Raw genomic sequence first — 24,205 nt, forward strand, 5'->3', positions numbered from 1 at the left:
CTTTGTTTTTTTAATGACACAGAAAGCTGCTTGCAAAGAGATAATTTCATTCAGCCTAGCCCTTGCTGGATGTGGAAGGAAGTCCTTGGAGGTGACTCTCCAATGTATCCAGTATGCCACCTAGCCCTCGCTAGCTCTACTACATCCACTGCTGCAGGATGGGCTGATGGATCCTGCTGGAAAGGGGCTCGCAGCATGAAGCTGTGAAAACTTGTTAGGGTTATCATCGCAAGCAAGAAGGCACCGTCCAGAGGAAGAACAAATATCTCGGGAGGAAATCGCATTTTACTTTTGACACTCAAAGCAGTCTCCATGCAAAGTGAAATATCATGTTGATATCTGTACCTCCTGCTGTTGCTCATCTCTCCTTTCTGCACTTCTGTCTCAGACTTGTCCCATAAGTTCCACTTTTGCTGCTTGTCATTTTTTCCTCCAAGAATTGAAGTATTGGCCTTTTTTTTCAAAGCGATGCTTCAGGCACCTGACTTCTCAACTGTTTTGTGGGGTTTAATACTCACTCATGAAAAAAAAATTATACATTCTCCTGTAAATGCATTATTTTACTAATGTGTTTCAGATGTACAAAAAATGGAATGTGGTTTTGAATGGAGAAAAAAAAAAAATCTCACTCTTGTATCTGTGATTCAGCTCCTAATCTTTCAAGGTTGCCTGAACTTTTTTGATGTTCTAAGTGCCTCCAAAACACAGATTAGCCCAAACTGATAAAAGTATGTGTTCCATCCTCTTTATCATATCCAGGAAAGTCAGTGCTTTTGCACATTACAGAGAGTATCATAATGAAGTGTGACATATCTGAGATGTTAAGAACAGTAACTGCTTTCCAAATAATTATTTCTCTTTTGCAGTAGAGCCATATGTAACACTTAGAGCCTATAGCAATGAAATACACTAGAAGACACTAATAGAAACCTTGGTTTCCTCTGAACACTCTCTGTTCACTCCCTCGAAACAAGAAAGCATGTCTTATAAACATAAAACATGATTGTGATCTCCACTGGAAGAGCACAAGCCAGGAGAAATGTGATCTTTGTTAGCTGCAGGCTCTCCTACAGCTCACGATCAGCCATACGCCGCACACTGTTCCGTGGCTTTCTTATGTTCCCAGGGTAAGGGGGGGGAGGGGGGTTAGTGTCAGCAAAAAACGCCATAAAAATGGGGAGCATGAAGAGCACGTGCCAGAGGGTCAGCTGCAACTCCATCCGACTGCTGGGCTCAGTGGTTCAACACAGGTGGTGGCCCAAAGATGCTAGGGCTGAAACTACTTTCATAAAATGGCAGAAAATCTGCCATCAAGGCACATCTCATGGCTAAAATCTTGTAATCTTCTGGCTGAGGATATGACTCAGTTTCCAGGTGAGCTTTTGTGGATGAATGTCCTCGCAGAACAGCCTAGGAACAAAATGAGGGTGGCTGCAAGACAACTTCACACCACCTAGATTTTGGCCTGAAAGCTGGAGAGAAAGTTCCCGGACAGCCCTAAATTAGAGCAGCTTTCCCCGGGATCCCTCACAGGATCTCTGCCCCATGGCAATTCAGCCGTGCCCAAGCCTTCCATGCCAGGGCTTGCAGCTGGGCTTGATGGAGGCAGTTCTCTACACGCCTTACCATTTTGCGTCTCGCAGGTTGGAGTGGGAGTGAAACCTCTCCTCCACCCCTCTGGTACTCTTGCTGTCTCTGTACCAAGTATTAATCCAGGCCACACTGTTTCTTACAGGGTGGTAGAGAGAATGAGGAAAGCAAATTCTCTCATGCCCTAAGCTCTTTCACAAAGTGCATCCAGATCTCCAGGTGAACAGTGCTCGCTCACTCTCTGCCTGGTGCTATTTTCTGCAAAGCACCCATTCAGACCAGTGGCAGATTCTCATAAAAACCAGAGGCAGGATGCAATTAATGTGCTGTAAAAGTCCTAAGTGTCAACTAGAGAAACCATTTAAAAACACTTATAGATAAAATCCCTGAGGGGTGCTTTTCTTACGTTAAAGGTGCCTATTTTTTGCAGTTAACTGTGATCTAAGCAGAGATTCAGTTAGTATTAAATAAAATCTCTGGAAAAACTCTTGGTAGAAAGAAAACAAAAAAAACCCCATACAACCAAGCTTAGAAATGTGGCCTTGTTTTTTGAAGAGCAAGGGGTAAGAACAGAAGGGATTTGATCTTTACTACTGGAGTAGAAAGACAGTAAAACAAGGAACACCTGAGAGGTGAAACAAAAGCCTTAAGCATGGAAATTTTGGAAAAGAAGGAGTTAATGCTTTTAAGCAACCATCCCTTCTCTTACCATAGATAAGGGTGCATTCTAGTGGCAAAATCCATGCAATGCAGCTGCACAGATGACTGATCTAAAAAGAAACCTGGGGAATATGAAGCTTTGGAGGAGTGCGTGCCTATGTGGATGGGGGGTTGACTTGATTCGCATGTAAACTTCACCCAGAACAGGCTGATCCCTTTGAATTTCCCACTGCCCTGGTAGATGCCCCTGTGCTTGCTCTTCTGAGCGGACTCCCACCCTTGGCTCAGCTGGGGTCAGCTCGTACCCCTGCTCCAGGTGTAACCCCTGAGCACAGCTGCCGGGGCGGCCGCGGGGCTGCACACCCCAGTGCTGGAGATTCCCTTCCCCACGCTTCCAGCTTCCCCGCTCCTAGCGATGAATGACAACTAAGGCAGGCAAGTGAGAGGGACCAGGGCCGGGAGAACTGTAACCCTGAGGAATGCAGCGGTGGTAGAACAAAAGACAACAAACCCCAAGCTGCCCAGGACAGGGGATGAGCACTGCAAAGTGCTTTTTTTGTTGCTGTCGTTTCTTTCTTTCTTCTTCCTCCTCATTTTGTGCAGTGCAAGAGGCAGAAGAAGAATGAGCTAAAACGTGCAAATTGGACTTCACATGGCAAAATTCCCCTTGTTTTCTGGCATGCCCTAAGCAACAGCGAACTTTTCCAAAGAGGAATCTAACAGAGCTCTTATAAGCAACCCAGCCCTCCCTCTTGCTCACTGTCCGGCCGCGTTAACCCTTGCTGATTGGGGGTGTCAGGGGTGCACCCTGGCGCTGGGTAAAGTCTCACTGCATTTTTAAACCTAGCCCAGGGGCAAAGGGACAGGAGAGGAGAGCCGGGCACCCTGCACACACAAAGGCTCTTTCCTGGACCTGAGAGTAGCTCCCTGGCAGGCACCCAGCCATCTCCCTCCTGCGCTCACCTTTGGAGCTGGTGGGTGCTGTGCACATTGGCTCCCAGTCAGAGGGTCCCCAACCTTCCAGCTACCCAGGCAGCAGATTGGGGTCCTTGCCCCACCAGCAGAGGAGACAACACGCAGGATCAGGCCCTGCTAACTCAGTGCCCTATTTCCTCCCCAAACTCAGAGCCCTGACCTCTCCCATCCAGACTCCCTGCAGCCCAGGCTGCCCTGCAACCCAATGGCAACCACTTTGCCTTCCCCCCCCCCCCCCTTTAACCCGTGAAGTTCTGAACCTTCCCCTCACCCCGATCGTCGGCTTCCCCCTTACCCCTCCCCCTCCCCTTGTCTCTCCTCATAATATTATCCTTGATCACTGCCCGGGGTTTGAAGCCCAGAAGTCAGGAGCTGCGCACCCCACCCCCACGGCCCGAGAGCGCACTGATAGGGCCCTCGCTGCTGGCACCTAGTCAAGCTGAGGTGTCATTGGGATCTCAAATTGCAGCGAGGGGCTGGCAGGCAGCCAGAGGCAGTCTATTTAAAAGACAGCCTGTTCTGCAGTATTCAGTCTCTTTAGAAACTTCTCCAGGGGAAAAGTGTTGGGAGATCTACAAAGTGGATTTTTTTCTTCCTCTCTTTTCTTTTTTTCCCCCTTCCCCCTGATTTTTTACCGCTCCTCTGCAGACTTTGCAACAAAACACTCCAACTTTGCAGAAAAGTTTTGTTTGGTGTTTTTTTTTTTTTTTTTTTTTTTTTTTTTTTTTTTTTTTTTTTTTTTTTTTTTTTTTTTTTTTTTTTTTTTTTTTTTTTTTTTTTTTTTTTTCTTTTTTTACTCTTTTGGTCTCTTTTTTTTTTTTTTTCCTTTGCAAATCTTGGAAGAGGAAAGCGGGAGAGTTGAACAGAGCCGATCGAAACACAACTTTGCTTCATACCAAGCTTCCCAGCAGCTCGCTGCGTCGGGAGAGACGTTTTCTCCTCCTGCAGAAGAAGAGAGAGGGAAGGGGAGCTTTGCATCCCCTCTTCCTTCTCCTGCGTTGTTGGGGGTTTTTTTGCCCTCTTGACTGCTTTGATGCAATAACAGCAGGACACTGGTTTTCAAGGAACTTTGCTCCCTTCTCAACCTGCCTCCTTCCAGTCCTTTGGGAAGAGTGTGTGTGTGTCTGTGTGTGTGTGCGCGTGTGTGAAATCGCCGTCCCACCTCCCCAAACCCCCCTGCTCCCCCACTCCTCCCCCTGCAACCTGTAGGCTGTGCAACCCCTGCAGGCTTCGCTCCCTTTCCCCCCCTCCTTCCCTCCCCCTCTCTTTTTGCGCTCCCGCGGATCGCGGTGCGAATTCCCCCTTTCGAGGCTAGAAAAAAGCTGAAAGGAGAAAAAGGAAAAAAAAAAAAAAAAAAAGACAAAAAAATCAAACCTAGACGCCCCCACTCTCCTAACGCCAAAAGAAAAGCGGGAGGGTCTCGCACCCGAGAATAAACCTCAGAGTGGGACGCCTGCAAGCAGGGGCTGAGCTTTCCTTTTTGAGTTTTATTTTTTAAATTTTCTTTTTTTCTTTCTTTTTTTTATTTTTCTTTTGTTTTTTTTGTTTTGTTTTCTTGCCCCAGAAGGGGCAAGCGGAAAGCCAGCGCCGCCCACCCCCGGCAGCTCCCCGCGCCCCGTCCCGCAGCATCCCCGCCGCGATGCTGCTGCGGCTCCTGGTGCTGCTGGGCGCCTGCCCGGGGCTGTCGCGGTGCCTGGGCTCCTTCGTGCAGTGCGAGCCCTGCGATGCCAAGGCGCTGTCGCTCTGCCCGCCGCCGCCGCTGGGCTGCGAGCTGGTAAAGGAGCCGGGCTGCGGCTGCTGCCTCACCTGCGCCCTGCCCGCCGGGCAGCCCTGCGGCGTCTACACCGAGCGCTGCGCCCGCGGGCTGCGCTGCCTCCCGCGCCAGGGCGAGGAGAAGCCGCTGCACGCCCTCCTCCACGGCACCGCCGTCTGCCTCAGCGAGAAGAGCTACCGCGAGCAAGCCAAGGCTGGTGAGTGACCCCGCTCCTCCATTCGCAGCCTTCCCGGATGCTTCTCTGCCTTGCCGGCGCCTTTTCCACCTTTTCCGTCTCTCCGCCGGCTTTTTCCACCCCACCGCCAGCTCCCGGCTGCGTTTTCCCTCGTTCCGGGTGCTCTTCCATGACCCTCCGCTTGCTTTTCCGTCTTTCCGGCTCCCTTTCCATCTTTCCGCTTGCTTTTCTGCTCCCTCCCACTGGCTGCTCTTCCCTGCCCCCGCGGCTGCTTTTCCATCTTCCCAGTTGCTCTTCCATGCCCCCGCTTGCTTTTCTGTCTTCCCGGTTACTTTTTCATCTTTTCTCCCGCTTTTCCATCCACACCCTCCCCCCTGCGCTTCCAGCCCCCTCCCCCGCCGTGTGCTTTTCTGCCTTCCTGGCTTCTCCATTCCCCTCCACCACCACCAGCTGCTTTTCCATCTTTCTGGCTACTTTTCTGCCTTTCTGCCTGAGTTTTCTATCTCACACACACATTTACACACCCTGGCTGCTGTTCCATCTTTCTAGCTATTTCCCCATTCCTTCCCCTCCCTACCCCCTCCACCAGCAGCTATTCCAGGTCCCTGGTTGCTTTTCCATCTTTTCCATCTGCTTCTCCACCACCACTTCCCCTGGCTGCTCTTCCACCCCCCTATTGCTTTTCCACCTTTCCAGCTACTTTTACATCTTTCTATCTGTTCTTACACAGTTGCTTTTCCATCTTTGTAGGTACTCTTCCATCACCCCAACTGTTCTTTCATGCCCCCTGCCACTTTTCCTATCCTTCTTTCCATCCATGCTCTGGTCAAACCTCCTGTTGCATCATCTCACAGCCACCCTCCCCCCTTCTATCATCACCTCTGAGTTGTCCCATCCCCAATGGAAAACTTTCCTTCCCCCACTTCCCAGGTGCACCTTCTTAGTCACAGCTGCATCCCAGTCCTTCCCTAGTTACATCCTTTATATCTTTTTTGAATCCCTGTCTTCACCCTCTTCCTGACCCCATTCTCTCCCCCTATCTTCCACCTTGCTCTAGAGTCCGAGCTGACCTCTGCAACATAAAGTACAGGAGAGGGCAGGGCACCTCCTTGCAACGAACTGTCCCATTCCCAAAGTCCTCAGCAACCTGTGGGTTTGTTGCTCAGCCTCCCACTTTCTCCTTTGGGATCATTGCAGCCTGCTCTTCCTGGCTGCCTGCTGCTGGATGTCTTTGTTGGGTGATGGGTTTTAGCCCAGGGAGGTGATGAGAGCAGGTGCATTAGGGAAAGGATATGTGATTGCAAAAAATAACGATGCTGTGGCTAGTAACCAGAAAGAACAGGTTAAAAGCAAGCATGAAGGCAGGCATGGCAGCACAAGTGCAAGGCCAAGCTTCTGAAGTGTTTGCCTCTTGCACGTGACAAAAGCATGAAAGAAAGCACTCCTTCACTTTGGCTCTCATTCCACTCCCATTTCTGGATCTTCTAGCTCATGTGAGGACACATTCCCTATATTCCTCCAAATACATCGGTATTTGCCACAGTATGAAAGAGAGGCAATTAGGGTGTCTGTATGTCTGGGGGACCAGTTGGCAAAAAAAACCCAGAAACAAACCCCTCACTTTTTTGGAGCATGAAAAAGTAATTTCTACTTGTTAGCAAGCTTCTGCTTATACCCACGCAATGGGAATCCGTTTCTCCTTTCTAGCACCTAGTAAATTTTGATGCTTTTATTATTTTTCCCCTCTGCTGCTTGCAGGCAGGGATTGGGTTGCTACACTCCATCCTTCAGAGCAAAACCAAATTCTGTGTGTATAACTTCCCCCTTCCTTTGAATGACATCAGATGTCCAAACTCTCTTAAATCAGCCAGAAACAGCAAAGCTGAGCTTGGCTTTTTGAAGGGAAGCTGGAAGGGATGAGGGTTGGGAGCAGACCTGCACAGGGAGCAGAGGCTAAAGCCAGAAGCCATGTTCCTGCCGTGGAGCCCAGGAAGCAGGGTAATAACCGCTGGCAGCAGAGATATGTGAAGTATCCCGGAGCGCGTCATCCCAGTGTTTATTTACTCTTCATGTGTGTATGCGTGGCCAGGGGCAGGCAGTGTGGTGGGGACGGAAAAGCCATGCCACTGAAATCCAGCAGTGGCTGGGAGAGCAGGGCCTATTATTGCACCTGTGCAAGGGTTCCCCCACACAGACCAAAGGCACCTGAGAAAGCTTTGGCGCTTGGCTCTCAACATGAATCTCCTTTCATTCAACCTGCTTTGCACTTCCTGAAGGTGCTTTGCGTGAAAACTTTAGCCACTTCCCTTGTAATACCGCTGCTTTTGATTTTCTTGCGATGGGGAGCACCTGTTGAGTGAACAAGGAGAGGGATAGGAAAGCGGTTGCAGGTTTGTTTTGCAAAACCAACCCCCTGGCACTGCCTGCACTTCCAGTTTGGACTCCCCAAGCGCTGCAGGGGCCTCTTTTCGGCAGATTTTGTTCGCAGGCGAGAGATGAGCCTGGATTGAAAAGGCTGCTGCAAGAAGCCACGGGAGACCAGCAGGCTCCTCTTGAGATTTGTGTGATTGCAAAAAAGAAATAAAAAATAAATCAGGAATTCCTGAGGACGGGAGAGGGGAAAAAAGTCACTTGGCATTAGACTGGTAGCATGTGAGAACAAAGTATATTTTCATAGGCGTGTTTCTAAGCAACAGGGCAAGGAAAGAAATGAAGTTTAACTTGAACTTTCTGGCCTCTGCCAGTTTGGCCAGCAGCATAGGGACTGTGTGCTGGGGATGCTGGCCTGGCTCTCCCATCTATCAATGACCAAAATTGGCCCTGAGCTGTGAACCGCTGAGAAAGAATCAGCACTCTGCAAAATAAACTATGTGACAGTGGTGAGGACTAGATCAAACTGCATTTCTATCTATTTCTGCCCTCGCGCTGGCCAAGTTTAAAATTGCAGATGCTTTCCTCCTTACGGAGGTGGAGATGTATTGAGCAGTACTGCAAGAGCCCAAGTCTGGGAGGCTGGGCTTGGCTCTCCTCTTGAGCAGATGTCTTGCCTGGGGATAAGATGCTTGCAGGTACAGTGCCTCAGTTTCCTCATACATATGCTGAGCGCAGTGGCACTGAGAAATGCTGGATGTACTGAGCAGAACGTGCTCCTGGTTTGTTGAGAGGTCTGAAATTAAAGCAGATGTGGGATTAGAGGGCTTTGGTAAGGCTCCTTTTAAATAGATGGATATGTAGGTATTGACAGGATGGTCCCTGTAGTCCTTCCTGCCACAAGTTAGACACTGTCCTGTACTGAAAGCCAAACATCACGGCTATAATTGACTGTTCCTGGTAAAAAAACATGAATGAGCTTCATTTATGGCAAAGGCTACAGGATTCTGGGTTTTCTCTGTTTTGTTTAGTTTTCCTTTGAAATATACCACGTCTTTCCATTTTTCTCCCCTGTGCTCCCGCCAGACTTCCTCTTGCTGAGACAGCAAGGTCAGGCCGAGCATTGGGGAGCGGAGGGCACAGACTGAAGCCTGCTGCCCTAAAAAGGCTAGTGGAAAAACAAAAGTTGTCAAATATTTCCTTCTCCTCTCTCATTCCTGCTCTCTTTCTAGAAAGTGAGCAAGACTTGGCAAGTTTCCTCACAAAACTGTGAGCCAACGATAACCAGGAGGGGAAAGGAGCAGGGGTGGGGGGGTGTGCAGAATTGGCCCTAAGAAAATAATCTTTGCTGTGTCAGCTGGAAGTAGGCGGAGGAGGAGCGCTGCTGAGCCCAGATTTCCTGCAGCTTGTGTTCGGTGCAGTCCTTTATTGCTCCCCAACATATTCCCCTCCACCCCATTCCTCCTTCCCATGCCCTTCTTCTCTCCATTTGGGGATGCAGGGCTTCAGGGATGAGTGATGGGGATGTGGTGAGGCAGGTGGGCAGCTCCACACACTCCTCACGCCGAGGGTGAGGGTTAGGGCAGCAGTCATGGGAGCAGGGACACGCTGGCTTATGCACATATGTCACTTGGGGAGGGATCCGGCTGCTGTGAGCGGCAGGTCCTTTGTGCTAAGCAGCTCCCGAAGTGTCAAGGTGAAAGCTAGTATCAACAGGCCTGCAAAACCTCAGATACGAAACAGGAAAATCTCCATTTTTCTTTTGATCTGGAGTTCCAACAACAATATATTAAAAAAAAAATAGGTGAAATCCATCAGGTGCCAGCAAGTGAGTCGGGTTTCTGCGGTGTGTGTGTGTATGGGGGAGGGAGGAATGGGGTGGTTCAAACAGGAAAGGAGGGGCCTTGGCTGGAAGGATTTTTCAGCAGCCTGGTTTCTAAGGAAGGAGGGAGAATATTAAGTAGTTGATCCAAATGAAATTCCTGCCGAGTGCCAGCAGAGTTCACCGGAGAAAAGACGTGGCTCTGTGCTTGCTTGCGTGCGTGCGTGCGTGCGTGCATGAGAGATAGAGCTGGCCCCAAGCTTCCACACAGCCCTGGACCCTCTCCAGGTTAATGAGGGGAGCCCCTCCAGAGCTTGCACCACTGCAGCAGAGAACAGGGGCTGATCTCAAGCTGGAACCTCTGCAAACCTGAGGGATGCTGAAGGAAGTCATTGTGCCTCCTTGTGCCGATACTGTGCATCCTGTGCCCAGACGACCGTCGCGGCTTTGGCACGTCAGTGGCACGAGCAGAGTCATGTGCGACTGGAAGCATTTACCTTACTGCGGAGTGAGGTGTCCCTCAGCCTTGACAGAAGGGGGTGGGAGACCTTGGGTACCTTCTGTGCCAGCTTCAAGACATCCCTCTGGGTGTTTTGTCGCTTGATTTGGCACACGTGTCACAGCAGAGGGGGAGGAAGAAGAGGAGAAGCAGCGCACGGGCGCTGCCTCCCATGGAGCGTGGTGCTCTGCTTCCTCCTAACGTCCGCTGGAAGTTCTACTCGCTCTAAGTCAAAAGACATCGCAGATGTAGGAGCAGCTGCAGGAGCTGTTACAGCAGTAGCACTTCCTAGAACTCTTCATGCAAACTGAAAAGCCTGGGAAGGGGGGTGGGAACCTCAGCCCTTTGGAGGCTTGTCGTCCTCTGCTCAGCAGGGTGAGCTTCTAAGAACAGTTGCAGCTTATTTCCCCTGTGCAAAGTCACAGGGCAGATAAAAGGGTCCATGGTACAGCAAATCCTGCTTTTTTGTTTTGTTTCTTTTTTTACCAAGCACTTAGTAGTGCAAATTCAAGGCCAGACATAAGTGGGGAATTTGGCTGGAACACACCTGTCCCTCGATGTGGGTTGCAGAGCAGCAGGATTAATATGCACAGGAAAGATATGCATGTGAGCATAGGCACACATGTACCCGTGTTCACACACCCACGCACGCCTGCATAAACATTTAATGTGTGCAAGCACACACACGGAGCATTTTTGTCTCTGGAGACAGAGTGGTTTCCAGGCAGCACACAGAAACTTCTCTTAGGTGCAGTGGTTCTGGTTATGCCTGGCACATTGGTGTTTTGCCATCAAGAACAGATATTGGCATACAGATCAGCCTGCCCTCTCCTCCCACTGAGGGCTGAGAAATGAGATGCAGCAGGTGAGCATATCAAACAATGGGAGGTGAGAAAGAAGATAGATCAGCCAGCTGTGTGGATCCAGACTCACCCCCTGTGCTTGGAGGTGGGTTGTGTTTTCTGGCTACACTGAGATAATACACTGAGATACATCCGAGTGAAGGTGTGGAGAAGCTGTGACTTGCAGAGGGCAGTCAGTCTACCTCCTACCCAATCCCAGGGCTGGGAGAAATGATGGGGACAATAGTGCCTGATGGCATCAGTGCAGGAGATGGTGCCAGGGGCACTGAGGTCACTGGGATCCTGCAAACTTCTCTATGCCCAGGCAGCAAAAAATGGCCTTTGGGAAGGTGTGCAAGAAGAACTGAATTGGGAAAATATGAAAAATTTTCTGAGATGTGGCAGGCTGAGGGCAGGAGAAACAACAGCACCTGCAGACATAGTGCGAGAAGAGGTCAGAGATGATCCAAAGATCATCATTGGCCTGTGTGAACTCACTGGCAGCCAGTTTGATAACCACTTCATCATTTATAAGCAGATTTTTTACAGGCAAAAATTAGATATTATCTGTTTATCATCAGGAAAGGTTTCACCAAAAGTATGAGGAGGCTTTGCTGGAGAGAAGGAGAGGGATACCTGACCCCCCATGCTGGAATCTCCTAGAACCTGGACCCACTGGGTCCATTTAGCATGAGCCTCAACACTTGGTATCCCCAGGGTGATGTGCAGGGCTGCTTGTGAGTTACAGAGTGGAGTGGCAGTTGTGCCAGTGCTCCTGGGTCCTGGGGCTGCTTGTTTAAGATCACTGGGTATGGGTCATGGTTCGTGCCTCAGCTCATCCTGGAAGGGTCCCAGCAAATCTGGCGATGAAGGAGTGACATCCCCCATTCCCTCACCCTTCTACCCCCACAGGACACACTCTGTTCCTTCAGCTGTGTAGCCAAGGCAACTCTCAGCAAGATGTTGTTTTGAGGTGGCTCTTTGATGCCAGTGATGTGAGGGGACCCCTTAGTGTTTATGTCAATCCACTGCTTGAAGTTAATACCAGCAGTACCCAGCTGTTTGCAGAACTTTGGAACTCTCAGTGATTTGATATGGGCAAATTTGCTCTCAAGGAATCAATTTCTGAGCGTGTTTTGGTAAGTCTTCTGTCTATTTATGATGTTTCCAGGACAAGTGTGAGAGAGAGACTCTGGTCAACATGTTAAACTTTGAGGAGGCATGTTAAATTTATGCCTGTGAAGTCAGTGGGCATTTTTTGTGTGTGTACACAGAAAGCCTTGCTCTCAATTATTGCCCTCATTCTCCAGACCCCTCTGATATTCCCATTATTTTCATCGTAACTCCACCCCATTAGTTCCTCTATTTCATGCAGAATGTGAGAATGGGTCGTTAATATCCCCCACTGCAAACTGGCACATTGTTCCTTGTTAGCCCAGTAGGCCTTGATCCTGCAAGATGCTGAGCATCTTTCCTTCAGGCCCAGAGAATCATTTGCCTTTGTGCACCTACCCTCTCTGTGGGAATCAGCTGCCTCTTTCCTTCAAGGACTGTGTGCTGTTGGGTTTGCTAGGATTGGAGGGCTCTTACCAGCTTCTAGCCTCCAGGGCTGTTGTTGCAGTAAGGTTTGTTTGCTTGTTGGATGGACACAGCTGGCTGGCTGATGGAGATAATTGTTATGTTGATGGAGATAACTTCTCTGGTTGCTGTGTAAGGGCAAGAAGGTAATCCTGACAGATACTTAAGGAAATAATTCCCTAGCTAAATGGGAGAAGAAATGTTTCTTAGAGGTAACTTTAGGGGCAAAGTTGGTCAATATTCATAATTCTTTTTTGTAGAAAAACAGTCAAAATATTTTATTTTTCCAAATACAGATGGGATTCATCCTCAGAAGACAATTAAATCAACAGAGCCATTTATTATTCATGCTTAAGAAATGCAGATGTTATGTGTTAGACTAATGATGAAAATGTAGTAATTAAATAAGCCAGTGAAAACTATGGAACCTGGCTTTCACTTTTTAGTTTAAAGGAGATTTTAAAGGAAAAGAAGAAAAGTTTTATTAGGATGGAACTTCATGTCCAGCAGTCACAGCTACATATATGTCTTAATATATTTTAACAACATCTCAACAGAAAATGACATACAGTCATATTGCTTTCACTCGTGACTCCTGCTTTCCTGAAAAAATAGCATATATGGGTGAAATTTTACTGCATCATTTCATAACCATTTCAGTGTTCAGTTATTTGGTTTTGTAATAGCAAAGGTGGCTTGAAGTTGCAGGAGAAACAACAAAGTGCAACAAGGATTTTATCATTCCAGAAAGGCTCCAGAAAGGCAAGGGGTGATCAGTTGTCTTTCTTGGAGTTTCAGACCCCAAAACAGAGGTCTGTACCTTTTTCTCCGTCAAGAGACCTGTGATATTTTTTTAACATTGAAAAGCATCTTTGCATTATGTTGGACCAAAGAGAACGAGGTAGTGTATGCAATAGTACAGCTCAGAGAGGAAAATGGCTAGGAGAAGTAAGAGTCATCCATTGGGATCAAGCTTGGGCAAGTTCCTGCATATTAATATTGTCAGAGTGTGAATGTCAAACTTTGGGTACTTTTTTGTGGTCCTACTTAAGTGGACTGAATGATTGAATAACAGCATGGCCTACTCCAGGCAAAGGCTTTTTGAGAGAAGGAGCCATTAGGATGGGAGTCCGGAGGCCAGGGGTTGAAACCTTGAGAGCTTGCAATGGACGGTACATGTGATGATGTGTCATCTGGTGCTGACACAGAGATGAGCAATGGATGATCTCACACAGCTTTTCCATCTGGTTTAAGGCAAAACTCTGAAAGTCAGGCTGAAGGCCTTGAAATTAATCCAGGCTAGGCTGGAGTTTGCAGTCACAGCTGCACACCTGAAATATTTTTGCCATTGGACCAGTTTTGGTCTAGCATCTGACACAAGTTCGTCTCCATACTCCACCTGATGTTCCTTTACCTCTCTTTGGGGGCAAACAAAGGGTTTGGCTTTCTTGGCTCTGCCAGTTCCTGACTGCTTTTGAGACTAACAGAGACCATCAATAACCATCTGCAGGAACAGATCTTTTGATGGAGGCCACCAGCCTCTAGTGGGAGCAGCAACTACCAGATTCAGTTCCAATAGGACATTTGTTAAAAGCTTCTGCTCAGTATGATACGAAATCAGATTCAAAACCTTGTCCAAAAGGCACCTTCATCCATAAGCAGACCAGAGATCTTAGTGTAACCTATAGTGACTACATCTTTGGTAGGACATCCTCTTCCCAAGATCATCTCCTTTAATACAGGGGTTTCCTCTTAATTTCATACTGTTCTTAGACTAAAATGCTACAATATTCCCACTAACAGCCCAGCTTTTGATAGCCACCAGTAGCATTCTTTTGGTTATGGCTCAGTTTCTAAGGCTTTCTTAGCACTCTACTATGATTTTTAATATTTGGTTTTCAGAGATCAAAATAGCATCAGCATCCTGTCAGCACCTGCTTTCAAGTCCAGGTTTCTTGACATCTCATGTATATTGACACCAATGTTCATCTGAGTTTTAGAGACAGGCCCCACACAGTCCAAGAGAGCACAGGTACCTACTCCTTCTCCCTAGTTATGCTTCCTTCATTGCTGATGTTGAGCTACCTGCATCCAAAAAAGTCCCTCTTCCAAATTCTTTCTCATACAGTGATAGTTGATGGACATTATTAGGGTTCTCTTCCAACTCATCACACCTATTTAATTTCTAAGGACATAGTAAAATTTTTTCCAAGTCATCTCTGGGGGCCAGATGATGAAAACATTGTTTTCATTCAGAAAACCTTAAAGCATGTGTGTTTTCATCTTTTTGCCACTGATAAACCCCAGAGAGAAACTGCTGGTAAACAATTCAGCGATGCTTGTCAGGAGCTAATCCAGATTTTCCTCACCTGTATTGTCAGTTAGGCAGAAACTGTCATGCAGTCTTCTCTGAGTTTTCCTTCTTTGCTCTTTTCTGCTCTTAATTCCTTGGCAGCTTGATGGGGATTTTGCCTCCTTTATTATAACCAATGAAATCTGCCACTAGATTGGATTTATTGGAAAAGGTACAAGACCAAGAAAGGCTGAATTATTTCATCCTTCCTAGGAAGGAAAAATATGTCTTGGTCATCACTATGATATTGATAGATGTTTTATTTAGATTTCTCTGGGTCATAATTTAGCTCTAGCTTCTTCTCCTGTTTCAGCATATGGAAAGGGGAACATCTGCAGTCTCCAGATGATGTGAAGGAAATACGTTTTATCTTCCGATCATCGGTGCATCAGCAACAGGAGCTTCTTGATGTAAATCTAATCCTGCAATACTTCCTTCCCCTCCACTTGCCAATTCAGTTCCCTGGAAGATAACTTTGTTCAGGAAATGTCGGGCTGATACAAGCAGCTATCTAGCAACGAGTGCCTGCAGTTTTGCGAGATGGTGCACATCAGCATCATTTAATTGAAATGAATGGATGTTTGTTCTTCATCTTACTGGAGGGAGAAACTCTGGGAAGTTTCTCAGTTCTTTTACTGGTTAGACATTTTGAGTTTTCTCTTGGCCAGAAACCATTGTCACTAGGAAGCCAAAGTTCTCTGGCCATGCTGCATGTTGACCCAGACCTTCACCTGGTCTTGGTGTGTTTTGTATATGCGTTGCAAACTCCCACACCTGCATGGAGAACTGATTGTAGACAGATTTGAGAACTCCTTGGAGAGGAAGAGACTGACAAAGACAACATCTCTTGGTGAGCCCCAGTCCTTGCTTGTACATTTCAAAGCAGCACCAGAGCAGTGCACCAGCTGGTGCCCAAGCTTGGCTCTTCCAGGACAGCATGGATAAGACTGCTGAACTAACAACTAGCAATATGTAGGGAAGGAGCTTATGTCATGGAACTCCCCATATCTAAACCTGCTTTTCTCCTTGCTCTAGAGAGTTGCTCCCAGAGAGTTTTATTTTGTGGCTGCAGCAAGGAAGGGTAGCTTAGAAAGTACTGTTTGGCACATAGCAACGCAGATCTTTATGCTTCCAGTTCCCGTAGCTGTAACCTCTCCCCGCTTTGTGGCATTTGTTGGCACTACGGAGAAGTGGTGCTGACCCAGAGATCCATTCCTATAGATAGGCCCTGCATTCCAGACCAGACCAAAACATGAGCTGGTTCCCTTAAGAGCTCCTTTCCCACATGCTGAGCTGCATTTCTCCACCTTCCAGCTCTGTATGAGGACACTGAGGTCATCAGGATGATGATCTCCCTTTCCCATGAATCCTGTGTGAACCTGGGGGCAGCCCAAGCACCTGATATTCACGCTCTGCAGGTGAGCCCTGGCTGATACAGCAGAATCTGCATCCACAGGTTTCTGCTGAGGAGACATTAATCACCTGAGAAAGAGCTGGTCTTCCACGCTAGTTCAGCAGAGCCCAAACAATAAAAGAAAAGGCCACAGTATAGCATATCCCTCTGCCATCAATGCCTGCTCTCTGAGGCTCTTCAGATATTCCTCACCTGTTCCCAATCATTATTCTGGCTCTTGGTTTAATAAAATGGAGATAATTCCTAACGTAGAGTTGAATCTTTCTGACCCTTAGGCTGCTTTTCCATCTCTTCTCTGAGTTTGGTCTTACTGATCCATATCCTTCCCTTAAAAGGTGTCTCTGTGGAACAAGGGAGTGAGGTCCCATTAACTTTTAACATGTTGTCACGGAAATATAAGTTACTGGGGGTATAAGGCTCTGGAAACCCCAGAGCCTCCCTTCCAAAAGCTTGTGTGCCTTTTGAGCCATGCATTGTTTGGACTCTGATGATACATCTTTGGTAGGTGACTGGGCGTGGTGGGGCACCCAGATGTTTCTGTGAGCACTTCACAATGCCTTGAGTGCTAAAGACTTCCTTCCACGCTCTGCAAATCACAAAGGTGATTTGCTGCCTGTGGCAGCTGTTGAGGTGCCTAATTCCCAGGGAAGGATATAGGGTCTGTATTTTCTTACTACTGCACCTGTGCCTGCAAAACAGTTTGGCATTGTCACCCATGAGAATGACATCACAGGTGGAAGGGGAGCAATAGTGAAGAGGTGGTAGGAGTTACCTTTCTTTACTTCAGACTGTTGGAGGCCTAAGGGTGACCTTTGGAATCACAGGAGAAGAGACTGGAATTTCTGCAGATATGTTGTTCCACCCTAAAATCAGCACCCAAGCCAAATTATGGGGCTGGTCACATTTTGGAGGGTTGCAGCATCTCTGCAATGACTTAGACATGGAGTTTAGCCATCCAGAACACCTCTGTTAGCAGACGGGTGTTATATGACACAGATTTGTTTTAAGTGGCTGTGACGCGTTGCTGAGACTTGTGGGAGGTGGGGTGGCAGTCCCAGCAGGGCTGCTGTTTTTCTGTCCTTGGTGTGTGGTGTCTCCTCCCAGTCTCTCATCACCTGCAAGCATCACCAGCATACTCCCTCGCCAGTCCCTACAAGAGAGGCTGCACCGGCCTGATGCCAAGTCCCCACCAGAGCACAAAAGTTCGTCGAAAGTCCAAGGCACATTGCAGCTGGCTCTCCGGCAGCCAACGCCCTGGGCTAGCGGAGGGACTGGCTGGAGCCTGCATCCCCAGCCCTGGCTGCTCCTCCCCCAGTGGGTGCCAGATGGCCTCGGGCTGGGCGGCCGCCTGAGATCACTGCCTGACTTCACCAGGGCGGGAGTCTGGAGCAGTGACCCCAGCCCCAGGCACAGTGCCCGGGCCGGCTCTGCTGCCCACCCTGCGAGGTTGTGTACAGGGCTGGGGGTTGTGCCTGCGACAGGATTGTAAAAGAGCTGTGCTTCATTAGGTGGGTGAAAGCTCCCTTTTGCTCTGGTGTCCTCTGGGGGAGTTCAGGAATGCTTTTGCTTGGATGTGCTTTCCAGCTGCCAAAGGGCGCGAGATGACACTCCTTGCTTTGCGTCTCTTCCCTATCTGTATTATCCCTTCCCTGCCTGCATTATCCCTTCCCTGACTACATTTTGAGAATGCAAACACAGTGGCTGTCCTTCTGTGCTGATCAGGAAGGAGGAATTTTTATCTTCCCCTCATGGTCACAGGTGCAAGTCCAGGACAAGTAGGAACTTGCCTGCCTATCCCAGGAAGTTCTGGTGTAGGTCAAGTGTGTCCCTTGCTCTGGAGTGGGGACAAGTGGGGAGGACAGCTGGGGGAAATACTCAGTGAGGGGTTTTACCAGCCAGGTACCTGAGCACAGATTTCCTGTATAAGACCCATATGCAATCAGCCTCTGAACAGAGATGGCTGTCTGGGGGCAAAGGTAGGACTGGACAACTTCTCAAGGTCGCCACCACTGACATTTGTGCCGTTCCTATGCTAGAGATTTAACTGAGATCCCCATTAAGTCTTTCTCTAACACCTTCCTTATTAAGTGGTGTGTGTTAGTGCCTATGCTGTAAATAATAACAATTATGATAATAATCATTAAGGCTGTTTAGCAAAGTTGTTCTGTGGTTGTGCATATCCTTCTTAAGTGGATTTTGGTGTTGAACGGGACAGCAAGTCCTCTAGCAGTGGACTGTGGCTGTAACGAGCAAGGATCATTAGCAGCAGTGGTAAATAGATCTTTTTCCTACCCTTCTGCCAGGAACTGATGAAAATGTGTTACAAAAGTTCGAGCCTCCCAGCCATTTGGTAAAAGCTTCCTGCTCCACTCTGTAACATCAGCGGGCAGGAAGGCAGTGTTCCCACACACTCTGCTCCCCCATGTGAATGCACCCACCACCTTATGGGGACCTCACATGGGTCCAAAGCATCTGAAGCCCAGAAGCATCCAGGCTGGGTTTTTGTTCAGGGGCAGGACGGTGGGTAGTGTGCTCTGGGTGGTATCTGGAGGCAACAGCAGGCAGCCCGACAGGAGTAATTTGTGGCTTCCGGGAAGCAGTGCCTGTTTTTTGCTACTCCCTGTCCCTTCTGGAGGGCAGAGTAGAAGAGTTGCAAATAGCTCCCTCTGGCTAGCCTGGAGTGGGGAAAAAACACCATGCCCTCGGCTCAGGGCAGAGGACAGCCCACATGCTCTGTTATGGGTATTTTCTGCCTTCCCGGACTCATGGATTAGGATGTCAACAGCAAAGTCGTTTTGGCCCGGCCAGGGTCAGGAGCCTTTCCAGATGCTTGCATCTCTTTCCCTGGGCACCACAGCATCAGACCATGAAGCCGGGGGGTAGCTCTGAGTTGAATTCAGTCTCATGCCTTGGCTGTACTGGTAGGTGGCTGCAGCGTAGCTGTCACCTCCATGCTAGCCAGGCATCCTTGGCTTGGCCAACAATGTCACTCTTCTGTGTGGCCAGAGAGCCTGGGACCTCTGCTGAGTGGTGACCTTCTACTGAGTTGTGGGGAGAAGGGATGGAAACGTGTGAGCCACCCACCTCCTGCTTCCCACTGTCACTCATCTGGGGACACCACTAGTAGGACCTTGCTGCCTGTGCCTTGTGCCCACAGCTGTACAGTGTGCTCTGCCTCTGCAGACAGCTGCCTGCCTGAAATCCAGCCACCAGGCTGGCAAGGCAGATGGGAGTAGGCGGGAAGGGGTTGTGTGGCAGGCCAGAACCTGACAGCAAGGGAGGAGGAACTCCAGCCTCCTTCCTGAGTCCCAGACAGACACAAGTAGGGCTCATTTGGGCAAACTGGGCGTTTCTCCTGCCGGCATCTCCTCAGGCACAGAGGCACAGTGGTGCCAATGCTGCCTGCCATGAGCCAGCCCTGGGGCAGTCAGAGGTCAGTTAATGAGCTGGTGGGTGAGGATGGGCAGGCGGAGGCAGGAGCTCTGGAGATGCTGACGTGTCTGGTCCTGGCTGCAGTGGGCAGCTGCAGGTTGAGGTGGATGGGCCAGCCAGGAAGAGAAGCAGGGGAGTTGCATGGGTGATGGATGTCCTGGCTCTGCCTTTCCCTCTCCTCTTGGCACCAGGAAGGTCTCTCACCAGCTGCCTAGAGCTTGTCAGGAGTTTCTGTGTCAGAGACCTGTGCCCATCAGTTTGTCAAAACTGGCTTGTTAGTTTTAGGGAACAGATCATAGAGTGCATAAGAAGGGGCTGCGTCAGCCTTGTTGCTGAAGGAAATTAGGCTATAAAAAAACATTAGAGAGTGGAGGAAAGGGATCCCTTCAAGGCATATATGTGGTTCTCACTGGGATATAAAGACCCAAACTAGACACCACTGCTGAGTGACAGATGGAGGAGTCCCACCACAGCCATCCCTTGTCATATCACTGCTTTAGGGGCACATGTGCATGCCAGGGATGGTGCAGGGGGTCACTTATGTTGCTGTGGGCAGTTAGGAGGGTGCTGGGTGTGGGATGCTGATCCAGCACTGTTCTTGTGGAAACAGAAAAAAAAGGACTGTTTTAATGAATAAGTGACCATGAAAAACTTTCCAGGTTTTGATGGGAGAGTGCAAGTTCACTTTGGCAAGGAAGAATAGGAGACTGGTATCTGTGGCAGGCTTGGGGACACAGCGACCTGTTCCCTCAGTCACCTCCAAATGCCCCATCTAGGGTGTGTGAGACAGGCTGGTGCTGCCATCTGCTGCTGAGCATCTCCTCTGTCCCCCTCACTGGCCACCCTTGGACAGTCTAATGGGGCAGAGGCATCCTCTTTGTCCTCCTCCCCCTTAGGGCTGCATCTGGGCTCAAGGGAGCAGTCAATCTGCAAGGAGATTCCTGTTTGCCTGGTTGGGGGGGATTCTAACTGCTTTTATTTTAATCCTAAGCCTCTTTCTGTCTTGTAGGAGGGGATGAGCTGGGTTCACTGGCATCAAAGTTGCAGGAGATGCTGTTCATGAAGGGATTTCAGCAGCTCTGATGCTTTTCCTTCTGCTGCAGCGAGTTTCCTCATGGTCACTCGCTGGTCCCAGCAGAGACTTGGCATCAGAATTGGACTGCTGGGAACCAGGGGTCAGGAGACTGGGAACCTCAGAAGCTTTAAACTCTATTCAAATTTAGTACAGAAATAGCCCTTTTTCACTCTGGTGGCTGTACTAAATGTCACAAGTCATCTAAGTTTAGACTGTCACCAGCGTGCTCCTAAATATAAACTGCATGGGGCTCCTGACTGTATCCTGCTGGCAGAGGTTACGCTGAGGTGATCTGGGGGGGTCTACAGGAAGACAACCGCTATGGACAGAACCTAAACATGCTCCCCCTTTACTATTATTACCATCGGTGGCAGCTACGGTCAGGCAGCATCACTTGGCAGCATTATCCTTGGCTTTGCTCTCTGATTGGTATATGCCATCAGACAGAGGCTGGTTTCCCATGAGTGTGGGACAGTGTGCTGAGGACCCTGGAGATCGCAGCACTTGTCAGCTGCATCTTTGGTATCACTGCTGAAGTACCTGCCCTGTCGCCTGGTGGCTTTGCTGTGTTGTTGACCTTGACTTTGGAGTTGTCTCATCTTCAAGCATTCCTGGCTTTTGCTCTTGCGTCTGAAGGGCAGGGTGGAGTGTGAATTTGTCACTTAATCCTCTCATCATGGATAAAGAGGGGCTTCTCTGCCTCATTTGTGTGTCATCTGGCCCTTTCTGGGTGTGGGATGACTCTCACACGTCTTTTTCCAGTGACACACAAACGGTAACGGCCCTTGTATGTAGAAGCCCATCCTAGACCTCCAACTCCTCCATGTCCTATGACGCCTTCCTGTCCTGAGTTCAGAGGTCACGTAAAAGTCTTGCAAAGTCCCACACAGTGGGATAAAGCCAGAGCTGTAGGCAGGGAAAGGTATTTCTTTGGTTGTTTGTTCTCATCCTGCCTGCTTGGTGCAAAGATGTCCTCTGGGGTTGGGCAGAAGCAAAAGCAAGCCCCACTCAGCCCGTGGAGACCTGACAGTTTGGTACCTCTTCTCTTCCAGAACGAGAGTCCCGAGAGCATGAGGAGCCAACCACATCGGAGATGACAGAGGAGACTTACCCCCCCAAGGCCTACCGGCCCAAGCATGGGCGCCTCTCTGAGCTCAAGGCTGAAGCCCTGAAGAAGGACCGCCGGAAGAAGCTGACCCTGGCCAAGTTTGTAGGCATGGCCGAGAACACAGCGCACCCGCGTGTCGTCATCCCCGAGCTCCGGCAAGAGTTTGAGCTGGTGGGTGCCTTCACCTTCCCTCCACGGGGCTCCCATGGGCAGGTGACTGCAGGATGGCTTTTACCCCTGAGCAGCAGGTGCCAGTGGCAGAGGAGAGAGGGGACTCGGGGGCTTTTGCAGCTGGAGGCTTGCTGTGAGGCTGCTCCTGTTCTCACACTCCATCTTCTCCTGCTTGCAGGGCCCCTGCCGCAGGCACATGGAGGCATCCCTGCAGGAGCTGAAGAGCAGCCAGCGGATGGTCCCCCGTGCCGTCCACCTCCCCAACTGCGACCGCAAGGGCTTCTACAAGAGGAAGCAGGTAAGAGCTCCACAAAGGAGGGATGCTCCCCACCCAGCAAGGCTTTTCTCTGCCGCTGCCCTGGATGGGAGGGATGGAGGTTTTTCCTCTGCTGGGTTGGTGGGGATGTTGCTGTGAGCATCGCCAGGCACATTTGGTGGTGGGTGGCCTTGCTGATGGCTCCAAGTGCCATCTGGCCTGAAGTAAGCATCCTGAAGGAGCTGGTGAGGGAGGAGGAAAAGTCAGAAAACCCTGGGCTGGGGTAGCAGCAGAGATGGGCTGAAAGCAGAGAGCAGGGATTAGATCCTACCCAGGGGATTTCATCGCTGGGGTTATAGGGGCAAGGCCAGGGTTGATCCTGATCCCCTGCGTGAGGGAGCCAGCTCCTGATCTCTGCCCTTGGATGTCTCCCCAGTGCAAGCCCTCCCGAGGCCGGAAGCGTGGGTTGTGTTGGTGTGTGGACAAATACGGCATGAAGCTGCCGGGGACTGACTACCTGAGCGGAGACCTTCAGTGCCACGCCTTCGACAGCAGCAATGTGGAGTGAAGTCACATCCCCTCCCTCCACCCCATCACTACCTACCCAGGCTCCCTTCCACCCTCCCCTCTGCACCTCCCCATGCCCCAGGACTCCGATTCCTTTCATCTCATGTAAGAAGAAAAAAGAAAGGAAAAGAAAAAAGAGAAAGAAAGGAAAATGAAAAAAAGAGAAAGGGAAAGAAAGAAAGAAGTAAAGAAAGGAAAAACAAAAAGAGAGAAAAGAAAGTAAAAAGAAAAGAAGAAAAAAGAAAAGGAAAAGAAAACAGAAAAGGAAAAGAAAACCAAAAAGGAAAAAGAAAAAAGAAAAGAAAAGAAAAGAAAAGAAAAGAAAAGAAAAGAAAAGAAAAGAAAAGAAAAGAAAAGAAAAGAAAAGAAAAGAAAAGAAAAGAAAAGAAAAGAAAAGAAAAGAAAAGAAAAGAAAGAAAAAGAAAAGAAAAAAAGAGAAAAGGAGAGAAAATAAAAGATAAAAGAAAACCCTGAAGAAACTGAGGACTCGGAATCTATTGCAGCCTCTTGACAAGGACTCAGTAAGGAAAGGATAGAGCCAGAGACAAACCAGCCGCAGCCTCTCTGCTGTTCCTCACCTCTCCCTAATGCTGCCTGTGCCCCTCTGCCACAAGCAGAGGTCACCCTGATGTAGGAAGCTCTCCAAGTTGGTGAATTTCCAATATGGGTTTTGGGCAGGTTCATTTTTAATTTTTATTTTTTTTTCATGTTAGCTAGTTGATTTCTAAAGGGTCTTGAGAGAAAACCTTGCGGCCACCAGCACTCCCCTTGCAGTCCTCCGGAGTGTCCTTTCCACACTGCTGGGATTCACTCAAGTCAATTTGATTTCTGTCTAAAATGACTGCCCCCAATCCAGACAGATTTCAGCACATCATGGGGAGGCGTGAGATTGCTGGCTTCACGTCTGGAGATGAGCTGGGGAGGGAAAAACAGATCCTGCAACGGCACAAATACCCCAAAAAAGTATTTGTGGACTTCAAAAAAAATCATCCAAAAAGGAAATATATTCTTCTCTGTCCAGTTCTTCTGGAACGGAAGGTCAGAAATCATTTTGGACAAGCAGGACTCTGACCGTTGTCCATCTAGGTGTGGAAGCGTTTGTCACCTGCGTGCATGTGTACGAGTGTGTGTGTGTGTGCATTGACATGGCTTTTCCTCCTTGCAAAACTTCATCTTGAAACCTGCAGTCTTGAGGTTTCAGTGTAATATGTAATTGGGGGAGAAATGCTGCCCCTCCCAAAAACTAATAATAACCTGCTGGACTAAGCACAGAAGCAGAGTTACAGAGGAGCATCAGTGCCTGTGGGATCAGGGCCCCCTGAACATTGAGGGCTGCATCCTAGCCGACCCTGCTGTTACTCTGTCGCTGTCCAGACTGAAGTATCCCTACATGAGGACAGGGAGATCAGGGCTAAAACTCTTCACCACACTTTACCACCACAAAGACGACCAGCTATGGAGACTTTTTTTCCACAGCCAGAAACATGGTTTGCTCCAGGGGAAAAAAACAACTAAACCTCCACTTTGTTTGATCATGGTTTTTT

At 49.0% G+C, this 24,205-nt stretch overlaps 1 protein-coding gene across 1 annotated transcript; it reads left to right on the plus strand.

Annotated features, from left to right (window-relative positions):
* The first annotated feature begins 4,007 nt into the window (after positions 1–4,007).
* On the plus strand, positions 4,008–22,838 carry IGFBP5 (insulin like growth factor binding protein 5). The gene is made up of 4 exons (XM_027879633.1): positions 4,008–5,195; positions 21,612–21,838; positions 22,017–22,136; positions 22,531–22,838. The coding sequence occupies exons 1-4, from the start codon at positions 4,865–4,867 to the stop codon at positions 22,660–22,662; spliced, it is 810 nt and encodes a 269-aa protein (XP_027735434.1). The 5' UTR covers positions 4,008–4,864; the 3' UTR covers positions 22,663–22,838.
* Positions 22,839–24,205: the final 1,367 nt, after the last annotated feature.

This window comes from Empidonax traillii, unplaced genomic scaffold (genome assembly GCF_003031625.1).
Source record: "Empidonax traillii isolate 1590-97213 ecotype Southwest subspecies unplaced genomic scaffold, ASM303162v1 scaffold5:size3517227, whole genome shotgun sequence".
In the NCBI taxonomy this organism is placed as follows: Eukaryota; Metazoa; Chordata; class Aves; order Passeriformes; family Tyrannidae; genus Empidonax; species Empidonax traillii.